Genomic DNA, 21121 nt, shown 5'->3' on the forward strand with positions numbered 1-21121 from the left:
ATACCCCCATGATGGCTCTTCTGTGGATTTTTCCTCATGCAGCAAATTATAAGTATAAACAAGGCTAATTTCAAAGTTTGAAGTAAATAATAATGATCATAAAGGTCAGAGCAACACCTTTTTTCAGGCCTCAAATTTCTCCTCCCAACCCCCTTACCTAATTATTGGATTATTTTTTCTCTTGTCCTAGAGGTAAATGCAAGTTCAGTGGTTTAAATAAGCTTCTCCTTTACACAGAAACTGCTACTCCCAGTTCAGTTCGATGGAGTTAATTACCCTTTCTTTATAAATGGTTAAATTCCTTACATACAAAGTTCCTCTCCCACTGACTTATACTGTTACCTCAGATCACATGCAAAGTGTATGCAATAAAGGGCCTTGTCTACTCCGTGAAAGATTGGACTGAGTTTATTTTCAACAACATTTATCACTTACCAAGCTGTTGATACCAAGTGGATGTAACACAATCCTTGCCTTCAAGGAGCTCACCACCAGACAGGAAGTAACACACCCATGATCAGATTTTTGCAGTACGATCTGACAAGTACCCCTGGAATATTACTGTAAAATAGAGAAACAAGATCATGGTCACATGTTAGAAAAAGATAACTAATGGCAGACCAGAGAATGGATTGGTTGGCTTGAGGGGATGAGTAAGACTAAAGAGAAGTTGGACAGATAGGAGACTATTTATTTTAATAGACCAGCTGGGTTAAAGACTTATACTAACACGGCAGTGTGATTGTGGTGACAGTAAAGAGCTATTAAGGAGATGGAATTAACAGAATTTGGTGGCTGAAAAGGAAGTAAAGGAGAGGAATATGTTGTCAATGACCCCCACATCTCTGGCTTGGGCTATTAACTGGATAGTTGTGCTGGTAATTTAAATAAGGTGCCCAGAAGACAGTAAAGATTGCTAGAGCAGGGATAGAAGAAGCAAATAAGATAATGTCACTGGTCAACATGCAGAGAGATGTCCAAGAAGGAGATAAATGCATAGATCTCAATGCAGGAGAAAGGGGTGGACTGTCGCTCTGGATTTGAAAGTTGAAGCTTTGAGCTTGGAAGAGCTTACCTGGGAATGCCACAGGGCTGCGCTACAGCAGAGAGGCAGGTCCCTGAGCTGCACTCCACTGACAGGGCTGGTAAAGAGGCCCTACATAGGAAGTAAAGATAGAGTGGACTGGAAGGTAGGAAGAAAACAAGGAGTCACTGATTTCTCAGAATCGAAAAAGAGTCAATGGCGAGAGTGAGTCAATGGTATAAAATGCCGAAGAAGTGTCAAGATAAGGGCCCACTGGATTTAGAAACTCAGAGTCATTGATGTTTCTTTAACAGAGTGGTTTCAGAAGCTGTGAGCACAACCTGTTTACAGTGGTTTAAACTGTGAAGAGATGTGGGAAGTGTTATCTCATCAAAGTGTTGGTACGTTATTGTCTCTTTACTTATAAAGCTCTTTGAGTGTAAACCCAATAAAAATATTGGAACTCTTCAGGCAGAATACTCTATGCATACCAAAGTTTAAAATAGTTCAGGAGGCTGTTAAATTATGTACCAAAATATTGCTTACTTTTTAAGAAGCAAAGTTTTATAAACAGAATAAACAATATGATCAAATGAGTATAATATTGAAAATGAAATCTCTTCCTCTTCCTCTTCTTCTTCTTCCACCATTTGGACCCAGACAAATGGCATTCAACTAATTCAAGAGAAAATTATAAATATTCAAGGTAGAAGCTGCATCACGTTGAGAAATAAGAGAGATATTCAACAACTTGAGCCCTAAACATAGCAAAGAAAATTATGAGGAGAGGGAGATTGGCCATGATTTCAAATGTATTTCATGCTGCCCATTTTTCTTAACTGAAAGAAATATATCTAACTAGAATGAAATATATCTTATCTCAAGAAAACACAGGGAATTTCATTTCTGACTTTTATGATTAAAATAATTTTATGTGCTCTATGTTTAATTTTGGACTGCATATTATGTACATTGATAAAGAAACCACTTTTAACCAAATGCCTTTGTACTTTATACAAATTGCTTAAATCTCATATGTAGAATAATGTGCACTCAAACTTACCCAGAAATAAGAATAAGTCTTTCAATAAATGATTCTGGTGTTTTTTTTGCATGTATAAATAAATTAAGTAAAAATGAATACTGTTTTCTGATTCTCAATAGTTGGGCAGCAAACGAATCGTTCTAATGCATTCATTAACTTTAGACCAGACAACAGTAAGGACGGTTTTTCTCACTCTATAACTAACTCTTTTGATATGAGATCAGGGCTACAAGCACAATTTAAACTATTGGAAGATACTGGGGAAAATTCCACTGTAGAAATCTCTCCAAATTTAAAAAACAAGTCATAATCCTTCCTTAATAAAATTAGTGTGAATAAAAAGATTTTTGTTTTTGTTTTGAAGAATGAGGCTCTTTATTCACTGATGAAGGTCTTGCTGTAGGACTTTTCATTTCCTGTGTACTTTTTAAAAGTAAATTTATAAGTAAAGCCATATTTATTTTGCAACTTCAAGTGGAAAAATGATATCAAAATCTGTGTTGGCCTATATTTGTCCTGCTCGTATTTATATGTATGAATTTATTTCTATCATGGCCAGAACAAAATGGATCACCCAATTTTTTTTACACTAAATTTATAACACTAAAGATAATAAACATACAAAAGTTGATTAAGGTCAATTCAAATGCATTTATTTTTTAGTGGCATTAGGATAAAATGTATATGGAAAACACTGATGAAAACAAAATGATTTCACACTAATGACCCTGAAGAAATTTATTTTCTAGTCACCAAAATCCCTAGAATAATAGCCTTGCTTCCAAATATGTAAAACTCTTCTAATTCTGAATTTGTTTCCTCTTCTCCACAACAAAAATCATCCTACAATGTTTGGTGGTAAGTGAATGAAAACACAGAAGTACAAGTCAGAGCCCCTGGAGTGTAAGAATAAAAAAAGAACCCATTTTATGTTTGAACAGAAATTTTCAATTGCATTGAATTACAAGCCAGATTTTATGCCTTACATGAAAAGAATGATTAGATCATAGTATTACCAAGGTTTTTTAGTACTATCCGTTATTCATGTCCTGACAAATTACTTGTGAGATCTACCTGGGAAATTAGAGTGATGGTCCCAGGTCAGGCACAGGTGTGATTTATGCAAGTCTAACTTTACAGTTGGTTCAACTGCCTTAATACAACACATTTTGCAAAGACAAACCAAATATGCTGATTCAATTTAAAATCAACAAAGATAACAGTTTAGGCTACTCTATGATTCAAGATAACAAAATAGTTAAAAAGTGATTTTCACTTATAGTTGGCATTTGATATGACATTCTGTTTTACATTGTACGTGCATATTTATATACATGGTAACACTATCTAATATCAAGTAATATTTTAAAAAATCAGACTCGATCTGTTAAATAAGATTGTACCATGATTTCTAAAACTGAGTCATGTCTATATTAACATCACTTACTTTGTCCAAACTGGTTATTTTTACTTGACTCTCAAGAGTATAGTCTAAGTTTTAAAAAATCGTTAACTGTTCAACTCGTTTTTCAACTGCAGAAATTAATTATTTTATTTTAAAGGAATACATAATGTGATCCAGTTAAAGAAAAAAGTGGTTTCAGTGCCTTTCTCTTTTTCTCTAAAATATCAATGTATTGGGTGACCACATGTTCTGGTTTGCAGCAATAGTCTCATGTGCTACCTGTTGGCCTGGCTAATAGCATCTCCTTTCACTTTGAAGTGTCTCAGTGTGGACAATAAGTTATCCAGCTACCCTTTCAATATATAATTTGCCTAAATTCACTTAATTTCATGATGCTGCATTTTCATCATTTATACAATAACCATAATCTAAACTTTATAAAGAATGGCATGAATATGAAAATTACACCATCATTTTACAAATACAGATTTAATCCCAGCGATGACCAAGGGCCAAAATGAACACCTTTTGTGGTTGCATAAATCTTTCTGGCAAGAAAGTAGACATGTAATTAAATAAACCTCCATAGCCAGAAACAAAAATAATTTTACATCTAAATAGCCATCTGTAACCTGCTTATTACTCTGTAGCCAGAATCTAATAATCAGCCCTTTTAAGAGATGGACAAATTATGTTGCCAAACCCAAATTGCTGTTTGAGGTATGTAACATGATTTGAATTGATTCTGATGATTCTCTAAAGAGGAGAGGAAAGGAAAAAAATGAACTATTTTCTTTATAGTATTTTGGGGTGCCGTTTACAATTGCCCAATCTTCTCTAAAATATTTAGATTTTTAGAACTTTCAAGGTGTCGTGTTTTGTTATTCCTAAAGGAAAAAGGATCTGGAAGATTCATTCATTCAACAAATATGTATTGAATATGTATAAATAAAGCCCCACGTTGGAGTGGATATGCTCCCTGCTCTTTTAAAAACCTGTGTCTATTTTAGTGAGAGCTGGAGGGTAAACCCAGTTACTAGAGTCCACGGTATGAAACCAGGCCCCTAGTGCTTTCAGTTCATAGGCAAACAGCATGACAAGGACCAAGCCACATTGTCACTCCAGTAGAATGATGGATTTTGGGGCCCCCCTCTAGAGATTCTGATCAGTTGATGTCATGTGGGACCCCGGAACCTGCATTTTAATTAGCAACCCCAAACAATTCATGGACACATCAGAATTTAGGAAACTATCCTGATGGCATGGAAACCTTTGACCACATTGACTTTGCTCAGCTTGTTTGTGTCTAAACGTGTAACAGGCAGAGATGGCAAGCATAAAGACCGAACAAGCAAATATAATAAATGAATAAAATGTGAATCAGGGCATTGCTGTTGGAAAAGTTAACCAGCCCAGCAAACTTTTGCTGGATATTCAGTCTTCACCTTTGAAGTAGACTGTGGCAGCCTCCATTTTAAAGGGAAGAGGAGTTGGTAGTTTGAAACCAGCGTTGTGACCTAGGTAGGTGTAAGGGAAAATGAAGCCCTTGCCTTATCATAACAAGCAGAGTTGTAGCCTGTGACTTTGAATTTGCAACAGGTCATTTCAGCTTAGTTTTTAGACAAAGAGGAGTTGTAGTCATAATTATAATAGTTCTTAATGATCTTCTTAGAGTGACCGTGTGGGCTGGAACAAAGAATAGAGAATAATTTTCTATGCATAACATTTCGAAAATGCCATACTATGTTGGAGAAACGTTTATGTGTTTGTAAAATTCACTGGCTTTCTTAGAATCAGAGAAATCGCAAATTTAGAAGGATTTTTAAGGGTCATCTAGTCCAGCCCTAATCCTCATCTGCCCACCACCAGATCCATAAACGTAGCAAATAAATTCAGAAGGAATTTGATTAAAACTCTTTGGTAATCAGAGCTAATGTATCTCTCCAAACTGTACTTTTATAAATAAAGAAAAACAAGTTATCAACTGTTGTGAATGTGAATTATAGATTGTCAAACATGCTGGAAAAACTGATTTTTTTAAAGCAAGTATTTATTAAGGACTTACTCTATGCTAGATGCTTTATAGGAATTATCTTATTTGATCCTAATGAAGTTGGTATTATTTAGGCAGATAAAGTAATTTAGAGATATTGTTACTTAAGTGAGCTCTCACAGCTAATACCAAAATTCAAAACCAGGTCTGCCTGACCCCAAGACAGAAACAGAAGCACCATACAAAACATCTGGAATGATGGTCCACATGTGCTAAAAAATAAAAATAAAAAGGTTTGCAACCATCAATTCATAAGTTAGCTGAATGGACTTTTAGAGTCAGACAAATCCAGTTTGAAATCCTACTTCTTTCCTGTATAGAATCTTGAGCAAACTTCTGAGCCTCTCCTTGCCTCTGGGATGTATAAAATGGGAATAATAAAATCTCATAGAGTACTTGTTAAGATTATACGTAAATATTGTAAGATTATTACATCTGTAAATTATTGTAAGATTATATGTAAAAAATTGTAAGATTTTATGCAGCTAGTAGTACAGTATCTGACAAGCACTTGCCACTCCAAAAAAAAAAAAAGAGAGAGATAGTTCTTTACTAGACTGTAATAATATAAGAAAGTACCACATTCATTTTTGGTCAGTGGAATTCAGGATTAATACATCTCAGATTCAGTTAAGTCTGTGGCATATTGTGAATATCATGTGTAATACGCATGAGTGCGCATGTTTATCATGGTTAAACATAGGTACGATCCATAGCAGGAAAGGGCAGTGAGTAAATCAATGCATCTTTGTCCAATTAAAACCTCCAGATTAGGAAGCGTAGAGAGAGATATTATTGGACATAAATTTCTAATCCAGTCTAATATTCTGGATGTTCAGTAGCTAAATCTGAAATCCTAATAAATAAAATGATTTGACCAAAATCATGTTAGAATTCAGTACTAGTTCCAGACCAAGAATAAAGCCCTATAGCTCCTGGTTTAGTGCCGTACCCTCCATTGGCATTTCTTATAAAGAATATATGTTGGTTTGGCAATTTTTTATCAAGAATCTTTAAAACACTTTTAGTACTCTATCCTAAGAAAATAATCCAAAGTGGGTTGGACTTGGGGGAGGACAAGAGAACTAAATGCATGAAGAAATACTACGAAACATTTTTTTTGCTATGGCACAAAATTTGAAGTAGTCATAATAACCACTCACTCTGTCCTTTTCTATAAGTTTTTGCTCAAATGTCACCTTCTCTGTAATACCCACTTTAACGATTCTACTTAAATTGGCTCCCTTTCCCCAACTCTATCCATCCTCCTTTCTCTGTTTTGTTTTTCACATGACACTTACCATTTTCTAATATATTACACAATTTACTTATTTTTGAGTTTATTGACCAGCTCTTCACAAGGGCATAAGTTTCAAGAGGGCATGAATTTTTGTCCCTTCTTCACTGATGTATTCGCATCACCTAGAACAACCCCGGGCACACAGTAAGGGTTTAATGATATTTGTGGAACCAATTAGTGAATGAATGCTCTCCAAAACTAGGAGCATTTACTGGGTTAGTAAATTAGAGTATGATAATTTATTCTACTTATTTAAGATGGTCATAAAATTTAGAAAGCAAAAGTAAAAATTTCTAGAATATGCCATTCAGTGAATAGAAAAAAATATTCAAATTCAAATATGTACTTAGAGGGGAACTAGGTAAAACTATGTATCAGAAAAAAAGATCCAAAGGGAATGCAACAAGGGAGTGGGTTTTATGCTTTTTGTTTTCCATTTGAAAATATGTTTTGTTTCATTTGAGAAGTACAGCAAGGTGTAGAGAAAGGAAAGTTAAGTGAGAATGATGAGAAAGATCTGTAATCAGAATGTTCCATCTCCACGGCTTGGGATGCCATGGGGCTACATGCTCCTTGCCTGACTCCCCAACATCTTTGGGATAAAGAAGATGTGGTATATATATACAATGGACTACTATTCAGCCATAAAAAATATGAAATCATGCCATTTGCGACAACACGGATGGACCTTGTGGGTATTATGCTAGGCAAAATAAGTCAGACGGAGAAAGACAAATACTGTATAACTTCACTCATATGTAGAAGATAAACCAACACACGGATAAGGAGAACAGATTAACGGAGGGGAAGAGGGTTAGGGGGTGGTGAAAGAGTTAAAGTGGCACATGCGTATGGCGACGGACGGAAATTAGACTATTGGTGATGAACACAAGGCAGTCTATACAGAAGCCGAAATACAATGATGTACACCTGAAATTTACACAATGTTATAAACCAATGTAACCTCAATAAAATAATGAAAAAATAATAATAAATAAAATAAAATGAAGATAGAACTCTTTAGCCAAAGAGCATATTAGGTCTCAGTTTTCCTCTTATTTCCAGAAACGAGGTTTGCAGAATTGGCTCAAAGTTAAGAAATTTAATTTTAGCTAAATATTCAGTTTTGTTCACATTCCCCTTCTCCATCCATTCCAGTCGTTACGGATCTCCTGAAGTCCCTTTTACTGTTCTTATCTATGTCCATTTGTCTTGTTGCTGTTTGTTTCTTAAACTCTTCTTTCCTCATGTACTCTCTCCTGCCATCCTCCTACTCCTGTCTTTGTCCTAGTCTCAGGCATTATTTAGCCCTCGGGCCCGGTTTGTGTGTGGATGCTTCCCTGAACAAATAAAGCTATGATGCCGAGAAAGTTCAAGGCAGAAGAAATCCAGAGAGGCTGAGAGCGCCCAACGCCTCTCCCCTCTCCCTGGCCTTTCCATGCATCTTGAGCCAGGAGTCGGCACTGCGTGTTCTCCATCAACCTTTCTACATCGCCCTCTGGGCCATTCCCCGCCACGTTCTGCTTCTGCAAAGACCGTGCTAGTGCTTTCTTTGCTTCAGCACTTCTGCACCTCGAATGATTACTCCCACAAAGAGATCTCCTTGCCTGCCACTTCTTAGTTACAATATCACAGGTCTTTATTCCTCATGTTGCAGTAAGTTTATTTTTCCCCAATTTTTCCACTGATGCTAGAGGACAAGGTCTCCTTAGAATCCTCATGTTAGCTGTTTAATCCCCAGATTCACGTAATTTTGGAATCAGAAGGAATCTTAAAAGCTACCTAGTGAAATCCTCGTTACCACTCCGTGGTCAGTACAGTGCTAGGTGCGTGGTAGGTGTTTGGAATATGTTTGCCATCAGTAAATACTATAAAATCAGCCATTATGTACCACTTTAAGATTATTATATTGTGCTATTGACTTTGTTTTTTAAAAAGTTTTTGGTCATCTTTTATTCACATATATTTATAAAATCGATGAATATTCACGGAGAAAGCTGCATCTTAGAAGGCAATGAGGTAAAACTGAAAAAATAATTTCAAGTTGACAACAGCGTTGACATAAAGAGGAAAAGGATAAGTTATGACTCAAGAATAAGAAGAAATGGGCTAAAATTATGATGAAAGGATTACATATAAATAATAACATCTTTCGCTACTGAGAACTGTTAAGTATTGGAAGGGGTTGCCAAGGAAAGCTGCAAAATGATGGTACTTGGGGTTAGTAACATATCCGGTGTGATTCAGAGGGTGATTAAATTAGGTTTTCCTTGATGGAGTAAAATAGAATAAATATGTTAAATGGTTTCTCCTCCAAGAGTCTGGGAAAGGTTCGATTTCCATTTCATTGGAAAATGTGAAACGATTATAATGAGCAAACCCCTTACCTACCTTAAAATTGCTCACGTATATACCTTAGCACTACCCCGGAGATTATGAGGACTGTATTCACTGTACTTTTGGCCAGGACACCTGATGTTTTACATGATAATTTTTTAGTTGTCATTCTTTTTTCTTTCAGGCTTGTAAATTTTATAGTTCCCAGTGGTACGTGGTAAACTACAAATATGAACAATATTCTGGAGACATTCGACAGTTACCCCGGTAAGAACCTATTATGACTACTCCCTAGATTTTTCCATATGTAAAATATGTTCTCTGTTTAAGGTCTGCCATTGTTTATGAATGTATGTATGTTAAGCTGGTGTCAAGATATATTTTACAAAATTTAAAAATAAATGTCGCAATAGAACGTTTTATTTAACAATGTATTGGGAGCGAGATATAAATATACTTATTTAATTTTTTTTTTTTGAGTGTGTGAGGAAGATCGGCCCTGAGCTAACATCTGCCAATCCTCCTCTTTTTGCTGAGGAAGACTGGCCCTGGGCTAACATCCATACCCATCTTCCTCCACTTTATATGGGACCCTGCCACAGCATGGCCTGACAAGCAGTGTGTCGGTGCACACCCGGGATCTGAACCGGGGAACCCCGGGCCGCCGCAGCGGAGCACGCGCACTTAACCGCTTGCACCACCAGGCCGGCCCCTACTCTTATTTAATTTTTTTTTTTTTAATTTTTTGTTTATTGCAGTAACATTGGTTTATAACATTGTATAAATTTCAGGTGTACATCATTATACTTCTATTTCTGCATAGATTACATCATGTTCACCACCCAAATACTAGTTACAACCCATCACCACACACATGTGCCGAATTATGCCTTTCACCCTCCTCCCTCCCCCCTTCCCCTCTGATAACCACCAATCCAATCTCTGTCCCCATGTGTTTGTTTATTGTTGTTATTATCTACTACTTAATGAAGGAAATCATACGGTATTTGACCTTCTCCCTCTGACTTATTTCATTTTGCATAATACCCTCAATGTCCATCCACGTTGTCACAAATGGCTGGATTTCATCGTTTCTTATGGCTGAGTAGTATTCCATTGTGTATATATACCACATCTTCTTTATCCATTTGTCCCTTGATGGGCACTTAGGTTGCTTCCAAGTCTTGGCTATTGTGAATAACGCTGCAATGAACACAGGGGTGCATGTATCTTTATGCATTGGTGTTTTCAAGTTCTTTGGATAAATACCCAACAGTGGAATAGCTGGATCATATGGTAGTTCTATCCTTGATTTTTTGAGGAATCTCCATACTGTTTTCCATAGTGGCCGCACCAGTTTGCACTCCCACCAGCAGTGTATGAGAGTTCCCTTCTCTCCACATCTTCTCCAACACATGTTGTTTCCTGACTTGTTAATTATAGCCATTCTGACGGGCGTGAGGTGATATCTCATTGTAGTTTTGATTTGCATTTCCCTGATAGTTAATGATTTTGAACATCTTTTCATGTGTCTGTTGGCTCTCTGTATATCTTCTTTGGTGAAATGTCTGTTCAGGTCTTTTGCCCATTTTTTGATTGGGTTGTTAGTTTTTTTGTTGTTGAGATGCATGAGTTCTTTATATATTTCAAAATATACTACAAAGCTATAGTAACCAAAACAGCATGGTACTGGCATAAAAACAGACACACTGATCAATGGCATAGAATCAAAAGCCCAGAAATAAACCCACACATCTATGGACAGCTAATCTTTGACAAAGGAGCCAAGAACATAGAATGGAGAAAAGAAAGTCTCTTTAACAAACGGGGTTGGGGAAACTGGATAGCCACATGCAAAAAAATGAAAGTAGACCCTTACCTTACACCATACACAAAAATTAACTCCAAATGGATTAAAGACTTGAATGTAAGACCTGAAACTATGAAACTTCTAGAAGAAAACATAGACAGTATGCTCTTATTTAATTTTTAAATAAAGTTTTATAGTGTTGTTATATTATACTTTTGTGAGCTGTCCTTTTGGTAGCAGATACAAGAGAATAAGAAAAGTCTAATTTGGATCAAAAATTTTTTCTGACGCTATTCTGTATATAGCATTCAGATTTGTCACTGGCTTTGTGTATTTTCATGCTGGGATATCAAAATAAACAACCTCCATAGAAGTGATGTATGTCTAAGAACAGCAAAAAGGGAAAAATACGCACCTAATTTTTTTTCCGGACTCTGGTGAAATAAAGCCTTTAGGAGAATGTGACTTTGTTCTGCACCTACTCAAGTGTCACCTCCACAGAGAAGTTCACCTGACCAATTACCTGAACTAAAGTAGTCATTTCTTCAGTGTCTGTGTACCCCACTGAAGTAAAAACTCCCAAAAGTCAAGGACTTTTCATTGCAGAATCCCCTGAAGGCTTAGGAGAATGCCTAGCACATAGTCAGTATGCAATAATTACTCATTGGATAAATAAACTGAGTGAATGGCAAATTTTAAAATATAATATTCCTGGATGGGATTGGAGGTGCTCAATTTCAAAGAACTGTGATGAACTGGAATCTGCCAACACATTGGTTCATCAATCTAAAATGAGGCAAATGATCCAGAAAAATACTTAAGACAATCAAAAGTTAAGTTTTTATTAACACTTTCCTCAAGTGAAACATTGAGATGATACACATTGCATCTAACTTTTTAGGTGACACATGGTTCAGATTTGGGCACCACTTTGCAGGATTTCCCATGTCCCAGAAACATCTTTGCCGGACTTGGATACTTGGAAGTGCTGCTCTCAACTCTTGAATGCAGGATTTGAAGGAGGAGTTGTGGAGTAGCTCTGAGAAGGTGGCGTTTGAGCTCAGATCTGAAGGAACAGTAGCTACCAGCACTGCAATCTTGGGAAAAGGGCTCCCAGAGGAAACAGCAAGGGCAAAGGCCCTGAGGTGGGAACCTGCACAGTCATTTGAGCAGAATGACAATCAGGGAGGCTGGAACTGAAGGTTGGAAGGGAGCAGTGAGATGAAACCATGGAACTAGGTAGGGGACATTATGGGTCTTGGAAAGGAGCTTGGATTTTATCCCCATTGCAGCAGAAACCTGTGGAAACTAGAGTGTGACATGATCTGATTTACCTCTAAAAGATCACTTGATCTACTCTATGGAGAATGGGATTGTAGTGATGAGAACAGAAAAAAAAAAAGAGGGAAGGAGGCCATTTATTTTGGAGTTGCTCTACTGTGAAAAGCAAAAACAATGTTCCTCCAAAACAGCAAATCTTTTTTCAAAACAGTGAACATTAACTTTTGCCAAATCTTTGAACATTGCTTTAAACTCTGGTCATTCCTAATAGATAATCTCCTGTAACTTCATATTGGAAGTTACACAGTAGACCTTCGTGAGTAATTATTACATTCAGAATGTCTGGGTGTTAGTCACACACTTTTTGTAGATGCAATTGAACAGCAAAGCATTTTTTAACATCAAGACTTCCTCTTTCTGAAAATAGTTCTGAGAAGTGGTTACAACTTGGAAGCTGGGTCCAGGCAGTTGGAAGACTGCATATCAAGTAAGAGAGTGTAGAGAGCGGTATTTAACCACTTTTTGGAAAAAATGCCTTCCCACTGCCTTTAGGTCTGGTGAAATCTTTAGTGGCTTTATCACCAAACACTGTTTATCTTTTCTTATGTTCATGATGCCATAAACAAAAGAAGTAAATAAAAGATTTCACATTCACAGTATTCTTCCTCTATTAAAACAATAGGGAAAGCAGCTCCGGTAAGAACAAGTTCTGGATGTCACTGTTGAATTGAAATTGTCATAGAACTTGAGAAGAAATCTCATGAGAAGAAATGGGAAAGTAACTGAAATCTTGTTGAGAATTTCCCTTACTTTAACTAAAAGAAGTGGAAGTTGATACCAAGAAGGGGAAGAGTAAGACTGCCACAAAGTAAGAAACTTGAATGAACTATATATATTCAAAATGAAAATCAGAAGTTGTAGACTCTAATCCTCTGCACATATCCCCTGAAATAATGAAGACTATAACACTGAATAGCAAAATTATTTTTTTAATGATTTTTACAAAGCTAAGCACTCCCCACCAAGGACCACCCATATTTAGGTCAGTAGTGGAAACAGATAATTGACTTGGGCCGTCTGAGGCTGTTAGAAGTAAATCATTTTATAGCTCCTGGATTAGAATAATTCTCCTATGTCTGCTACCGACTTAAATTGATCATTTTTTTTTTTATGGGTTGCTGAGGCTGCAAAATAAAAACTGGCAATTATGGAAAAGTGAAAAAAGAGGTGCGTGCTTATCTCTCTCCTTTTTATTCTTTAAACTTAAAATTGTGTTATTATTGACTCTTAAGAACCGTACTTTTTTTAAGTGTGTATTCATAGGAAGATACCAGAAAGAGACATTATTTCAGGCTAGAATGTAAAATATAAAGCCTTCAGACATTAGGAATAAAAATCAATGCTGAACTTGAGGTTCCCAGGAGACACGAAATACATGATGCCAGTATATATCAAACCATGATATAAAGAAAAAAATTTCGTAGAGTATATTTTGTGACTGAAGATCAAGTAACATGTAACCAGTTAGCTGAGTTAAAACAGAATAATTTTTTTATGATGTTATTGATGTCACATTGATTTATAACATTCTATAAATTTCAGGAGTACATCATTATATTTTGGGTTCTGTATAGACTGCATGGTGTTCACCACCAAAAGTCCACTTTCCATCCTTCATGATACACGTGCCCCTTTACCCCTCTTGCCTTCTCCCCACCCCTTTCCCCTCTGGTAACCACCAGTCTGTTCTTCATATCTATGCGTTTGTTTGTAAAACAAAACCACACATCTATGCACAGCTACTTTTTGACAAAGGGGCCAAGATCATATGACTTCAGAATAATTTTTTTAATAAAAGAACATTTACTGCGGCAAGCCCAGTGGTGTAGTGGTTAAGTTCACATGCTCCACTTTGGTGTCCCAGGGTTCATAGGTTCGGATCCCGGGCACAGACCCACGTACTGCTTATCAAGCCATGCTGTGTCAGGCGTCCCACATATAAAGTAGAGGAAGATGGGCATGGATGTTAGCTGAGGGCCAGTCTTACTCAGCAAAAAGAGGAGGATTGGCAACAGTTGTTGGCTCAGGGCTAATCTTCCTCATCCCCCCCAAAAAAAGAACACTTCCTGAGTGTCGAGAGTGAGCCAGAATGTGCTAGGTGCCATATGTATATTACCTCATTTAACACGCATAACCCTATGCAGTAGGAACTGTTATCCCCATTGTGTAAAGGAAATTCAGACACTGAGAGGGTTGGTAACTTGCCCCAACCTCACAGCTATAACTGATGGAGCACTGAGAAATCCCCACACCTCTTATATGGGCAATGGAGGTAATTTGGATGGAGAAATGAGACTGCCCAGAAATGACAACTCACGTTGGGCTGGGGGTAAAGTCCCTGCTGAGCCCTCTATGTCAGGATCCCAAAGGCTCTTAGAGACCACACATGATCCTCGGAGAAGAATTTTAAAGTCAGTATCCAGAGGAGCTTATCTTTTAATGCTCTCTAAAGGAGAGAATTGTCATTGCTAATGGCCCTGCAGACAGGAGACTGGGTGGTGATGATGGCTACTTAAAGGCAGGGAAGTTGTGCCAGGAAGGTTGGCAGGAATAGGATTGGGAAAGAAGAGTCCTCAGTAGCCCCATGCCTCAGCAGTGGTCTAAACACTGTCTACCATCAGAGCCTTTTTTTTTTTTGCTGGGGAAGATTCTCCCTGAGCTAACATCCATTCCCAATCTTTCTCTTTTTGTTGAGGAAGATTCATCCTGAGCTAACATCCATACCAATCTTCCTTTATTTTGTATGTGGGTCACCACCACAGCTTGGCCACCAACGAGTGGTGTAGGTCTGTGCCCAGGAACCAAACCCGGGCTGCTGAAGTGGAGCATGCCAAATTTAACCACTAGGCCACGGGGCCAGCCCCTCCATCAGAGCCTTTCTTACATGGCTGACCTCACCACCTATCTCTCTCCCTCCCTCACTGTGCTCCAACCCCACAGCCTTCCACTCCTGGACACTCCAAGCTTGATCCCTTGTCGAGACCTTTACTCTCGCCATTCACTGAGCCAGAATGATTTTCCCCAGATCATCAAATGGCTAGCTTCTTCTCATTCTCAACTTAAATGGCCATCTGTGACCACCCTTTCTAGATCTGGCCTCTGCCGTCCCTACCCAGATCGCTCTTTTCTCTTCCCCTCTTTAATTTTTTTCACAACCATTTTCACCCAGGGAAATTATCTCATTTATTTATGCTTGATTATCAACTCTCTCATCCCTTAGAATGCAAGCCTCCTCAGATTGGGGATTTATTTTCTGATACGTGGTTGGCATTATTGCAGGTCTTCTATGTGACAGGTACTATCTGGGAACTGGATCATTTAGTGGTGAAGAAGAATGGCCTTCAAGAATTAAGATAGCTCTTGAGCCAGCCTTGATGGCCTAGTGGTTAAAGTTCTGCACACTCCGTTCAGCGGCCCAGGTTCAGTTCCCGAGTGTGGAACCACACCACTCGTCTGTCAGTAGCCATGCTGTGGCAGTGGCTCACATAGAAGAACCAGAAGAACTTACAACTCTACACAACTATGTACTGGGGCTTTGAGGGAGGAAAAGGGAGGAAGATTGGCAACAGATGTTAGCTTAGGGTGAGGCTTCCCCTGCAAAAAAAGTATTCAGATAGCTCTCAACTCACATGGAATTTGATCAAGCAAACTCAGAATTAAGAAAAGCCAGCAATGAAAGGGCATGCCCACATTCGCCCACGCCACCACCCCCACATATGACCTAAATTAACACTCACTGATCTGCACATTTGTTTTTTTTTTTTGTGAGGAGATCAGCCTTGTGCTAACATCTGCCAATCCTCCTCTTTTTTTTTTTTTTTTTTTTTTGCTGAGGAAGACTGGCCCTGGGCTAACATCCGTGCCCATCTTCCTCCACTTTATATGGGATGCCGCCACAGCATGGCTTGCCAAGCGGTGTGTCGGTGCGTGCCCAGGATCTGAACCAGCGAACCCCGGGCCGCCACAGCGGAGTGCGCACACCCAACTGCTTGTGCGACCGGGCCATCCCTGCACATTTTTTTTTAAAGGACAGCAAGGTCAGCATGAATATGGCTAGGGACTAATGGTGTTGGTTGAGTTTTGCTGTTGACCTCATTGGTCTTATCTGTCTCTTATATCTTCTGAGTTATTTTTGAATCAGAATACTTAAGTGAACTGAAGAGGAAAGTTTAAAGAAAATTTTATTTTATGAAAGAGTTTGGAGACCTCACAAGTTGTAATATAGTGTAATATAGAGTACCTACCTAAGTATTAAATGTAACTTTGGGAAATTATTTAAAAAGTTGTCAGCATTTGTATGACACTTCCATCTCTTTTTTTTAAATCATCTGTCCTTCAAAAATATCAGAGAAAAATAGTTGAGAAATTCTTACTCAACATTTTCTTTAAGAATAGTTTATATATATATTTTTGTACATTTTTTTATTTTCCTTAGCATAACAAAAATTCAGTCTAGGAGACATGTCATTTTTGGTCACTCTTTGGATAATTTTTTCAACACTTTTTAAAATTTTTTCATATATTTTATTATGCAAATTTTCAAATGCACAAAAAGGTTGAAAGACTTGTACAATGAACATCCATATTTTCATCATCTAGAATGTATCTTTTACATTTTGCTATATTTATTTTATCCCATTACCAGTCCATCCATCCACCCATCCCTCTAGCCATCCATCAATCCGTCTTATTTTTTGATCATTTCAAAGTGAGTTTAAAGTATCAACACATTGTCCACTGTCTTTCTAAACACTTTAGAATGTGCACCAATAACTAGAAATATATATGTTTACAGTTTACTTTTTTTTCTTTTGAGGGAAACTTGACAAGGAAATACACAAGTTGTAAGTGAGCCATTCGATGACTTTTGACCATACATACACCTGTGCAATTCAGACCCCTATTGAGATATGGAACATTATTATCACCCTCAAAGGGTTCATTGCCACCCCATCCTGGCCAATCCTCACCCCTACTTCTCTCCCCCTAAAGACAACCTCTGCTCTGATTTTCTTCACCACAGATTAGTATTACTTGTCCTAGAACTTCATAACGTTGGAATCATGCCATATGCATTCCTGTGCTTCTTTGAGTCGGCATAATGTCTTTGGGTGAGATCCGTGGTGTTGTATCTATCAGTAGCTCCTTTTCCTCTCAGAGTAACATTGCTTTGTGTGGATCTACTACAGTTTGGCCATTCTTCTGTCAATGGACAGCGTTTTGAGCTGAGTTGTGCATAAGTCACTTTAAATCCATAGACTTTTGGGAAACTTTGACCATAATTTATAGGCTATCTCAGCGGTTATTTCCCCTTCTCTACTGGGAGATTTGTGGAAAAGCCCTCATAAATATTTAGCCTTGTGCATTGAGATTCATGAAAACCTTACTTTGTTTCCTTAATTCTCTGTTCTTATACCATTGCTAGTTTGCAAGGCTGTTCTTTCTCTCCTTTGTTTGTAAGTTTCTTAGTGTCTTTGTGGAAATGAGAGTTGGACTGTGGAACATGGCCCCTGTTGTGATCATAATTATCAAGAACAAATGCCTATAAAATTATTCTTTTGTAAGAAAGAGAAGAAAGGGTAAGCATGCTGGCAGAAGAGGAGAGAATAACGAATTCAGAAATGAACAGAATCACATCAAGGTCAAAGACAGACTGACAGGAAATGACTAGGGTATAGCATAGGGCCACCACTGAGCCAAATGTTGACATTGTGTGGTCGAGTTTGTGCTTGCTGACTCTTCTTCAGTTTTCCCAACTCATTCCTTTATCTTTCACTTGGAATGTTTCCTTAATACTCCCTTTACTCCCCCACTATCATTTTAAGAATTCTGGAACACTCATGTTCCCTCCTCTGCAGATAAAATACTTCGAATAATTGCTCTGAAATCAGCCATTTGAACCTGCCTCTAAATCTCAGGCAATGTATCACCTCTCATGGGAAGGGGAGGGAGGGAAGAGTTGTGTATAAGAGCTTTGCTTTGTCAATCAAATGAAAACATGAAAAGGACTGCTTCTTGTTCAAGGAATGTCAAGATGTTGTTAAGGAGAAAAGGAATATTTTTGGTGAGCTAGGAAGAATTTCCTAGGGTCCGAAAATAACACCATACCGTCCGCTACTTACTCTGCCTTCACATAAAGTCGAGTCTAACCAAAAGAAGCGGGGCAGGTTAACATCAGTGGCAACCAGCACAGATAAGCTTGAGTACCTCTAAGGCTCCGCAAGAAGGAGAAAGAACTACAGATACACCAGGATCCTTTGGAAGAGAAAAATGGCTGCAATCTTACTTAACATGCTTATTAAAGATAACTTGGATTCACCTATCTTAAATACAGGAAGTAGCATTTCAGCGATAAGGCTTCTAATCCCATCTCTTCCGCTGTGTGTTTATGTGAATAACTGTCATGGACTTCGTTTTCTTCTCAGTAAAATAACAAGCTTAGACTAGACCGTTCTACAGCTAAAAACCCCAGTATTTCTGTACAAATATCTGATTACACACATATACAATTTAATAAAAAGCAATATGCTACTTAGTACATATTTAGACTTCAGTACAAAATTTCTGCTCTCTTGGTATATATTTTTAACTTCTTTGAACTTGCAAATAAGTCATGGAGGAGGAAGGTTGTATTATGTATTAATATGTTTTTGAAATTTGGAATAATACATACTCATGCAAGTAAATTTATATTAGTTATTACATCAAGTAACAAATATTCATTGAGCACTTACCATCTGCCAGAACCATGTGGTGGAGAAAACCTTGAAATACACGTTTCCTGCCATTCTTCTTCCAAGCCTCTGGCTTTTAAACAAGACTGTTACCATTTGCAGCTATAGTTATCCTTGGATCTTGGGATTTAATACCAAGACTGTGCAACCAAAACAAAATAGAGAAATAAATTGGAACAAGAACTGAAGTGAGACTCTAGATATCATCTTTAATATTCATTATCAAGTACTGTATACCCTCGAATAGCTTTATTTTTCTTAGTTGTTGATTTTGGTAGCAAGTAACTTTTATTAATTTGAATTTATGAGATAAATTCACAATAGTAAGATACTTTTTAAAAATCTATTTAACACCTTTGGGGTGCTTCTTAGGATTTTGATCACCAAAAACGTATTCTACGGCTAAAAAGAACATCTCCAAGATGCCTTCCAAAAATGAGGTTTAAATTATGCCATACTTTGGGGGAATCCTTGTTCATCTTGCCTATCATTGATTCAATCAGCAAATGCATATGGAGCATCTCTACAATAGGAAAGGAAAGAGTTGGGTGAAATGTGAATGGGACTTCATTATTAGAGTCCTTGGCTTTCAGAAATGTATAATCTGATGGAGGGCGAAGACAGGTGCCAAACAACAGAATCAGGAAAGCATCGTAAGAGTCATATACCCAGCATCTACAGGGAGAGAGTCCTCATTCTATAGAGTCCAGGATGCATTCAGGGAAACAATTTGGGGGGGCATAAACTCTTATCAGTTTACAATGGAGTATTACACAGCCTTAAAAAGGAAGGAAATTCTCATACATTTCACAACATGAATGAACCTTGAAGACATTATGCTAAATGAAATGTCAGACACAAAAAGACAAACATTGCATGATTCCACTCACATGAGGTATCTAGAATAGTCAAATACTTAGAGACAGAAAGTAGAACAGTAGTTATCAAGGGGTTGGGGGGAGGGAGGAATGGGAAGTTATTTAATGGGTACAGAGTTTCAGTTTGGGGATGAAAAAGGTCTGGAGATAGATAGTGGTGATGGTTGTGCAACAATGTGAATGTACTTATTTCCACTGAACTGTACACTTAAAATTGGTTAAAAATGTAATTCTTCTGTTATGCATATTTTACCACAATAGGAGAATGTGGTTCTGATCTTAGGCTTCCCAATATTGTTTCTATGCTCTCACTTTCCCTGCGTGGACTGGGAGTGGGCATTTTCATGTCTCTCAGAGGGACGGTAAAGAATATTTTGAATCCATTTGAATCCATTGAATCCCTATGTGAATGCACAGTGTGGCAATTTTATGCATACTTAAGTATAAAGAGTCCTTGGTCACTCACCTTCCTATCTGGAATACCATCAACATAGGAAACAATTTGTGATGAGAATAGTGAATGTGCTACTGGGCTTTTTTCCTCAACAGTTAGATTCTGAGGTTGCTTCTACACAATATAAGTCACCTTAAAGAAACCAAATATTCCATGGAAATTCTTCAGGTAGGATTTTCTAGCTAGATGTCAAGGGATGCCTGAACCTTGGATGGTATGATCTAGTGTCCATTCAACCATGAGATATGAGATAGGATCAATCCAAAGAAAGTTTGTTTTTGTCTTATTTTACCATTTATAGAGCCAGGTGTACGCTCTTGCTCCTCTGGGCTGGTCGGTGATGCTATGACATAGAGGCATCTCTGTGCTACCGTGGAAATGCACAAAGTGAGCACAATTACCACCAAGTCATGTTGGTGCAGCACAGCCTAGTGGCCAGGGCACAGGCTGGTTCTCGGGAACACAGTTCTTCAAATGACTGTCCTGTACCCTGGAGCATGCCATTTAAAGGCAAAACAGAAAAGTAATGAAAACATCACTACCTCATATTCCACTTCAAAATGTGGAGCAAGGAAAATATAAACCAAGTAATCAAACCTTTAAAATTGTCCTGTTGGCCTTCATCTAATTCAAGAAAACATGTGTACATCTGTATAACTAGTAACTCCATGGTTTAAAATAGAGATTTATTTACTGGAGATAAGATATAATGGTGTAGGGAAAGTTAATACTTCCAAAGG

General features: G+C 37.7%; 1 protein-coding gene across 4 annotated transcripts in view; it reads left to right on the forward strand.

Moving 5' to 3' along the window:
* The window catches only part of DOCK10 (dedicator of cytokinesis 10), a 262654-nt gene that overhangs the window by 136156 nt on the left and 105377 nt on the right, over positions 1 to 21121 (forward strand). For all 4 annotated transcript variants that reach the window (XM_087424755.1, XM_087424753.1, XM_087424754.1 and 1 more), the window contains exon 4: positions 9349 to 9431. In XM_087424755.1, coding sequence (XP_087280881.1) covers positions 9349 to 9431 — 83 coding nt within the window. The remainder of the gene's footprint in view (positions 1 to 9348; positions 9432 to 21121) is intronic.

The sequence above is a fragment of the Ceratotherium simum genome, chromosome 37, assembly GCF_057802395.1.
Source record: "Ceratotherium simum simum isolate JZ-2026a chromosome 37, ASM5780239v1, whole genome shotgun sequence".
NCBI classification, from domain to species: Eukaryota; Metazoa; Chordata; class Mammalia; order Perissodactyla; family Rhinocerotidae; genus Ceratotherium; species Ceratotherium simum.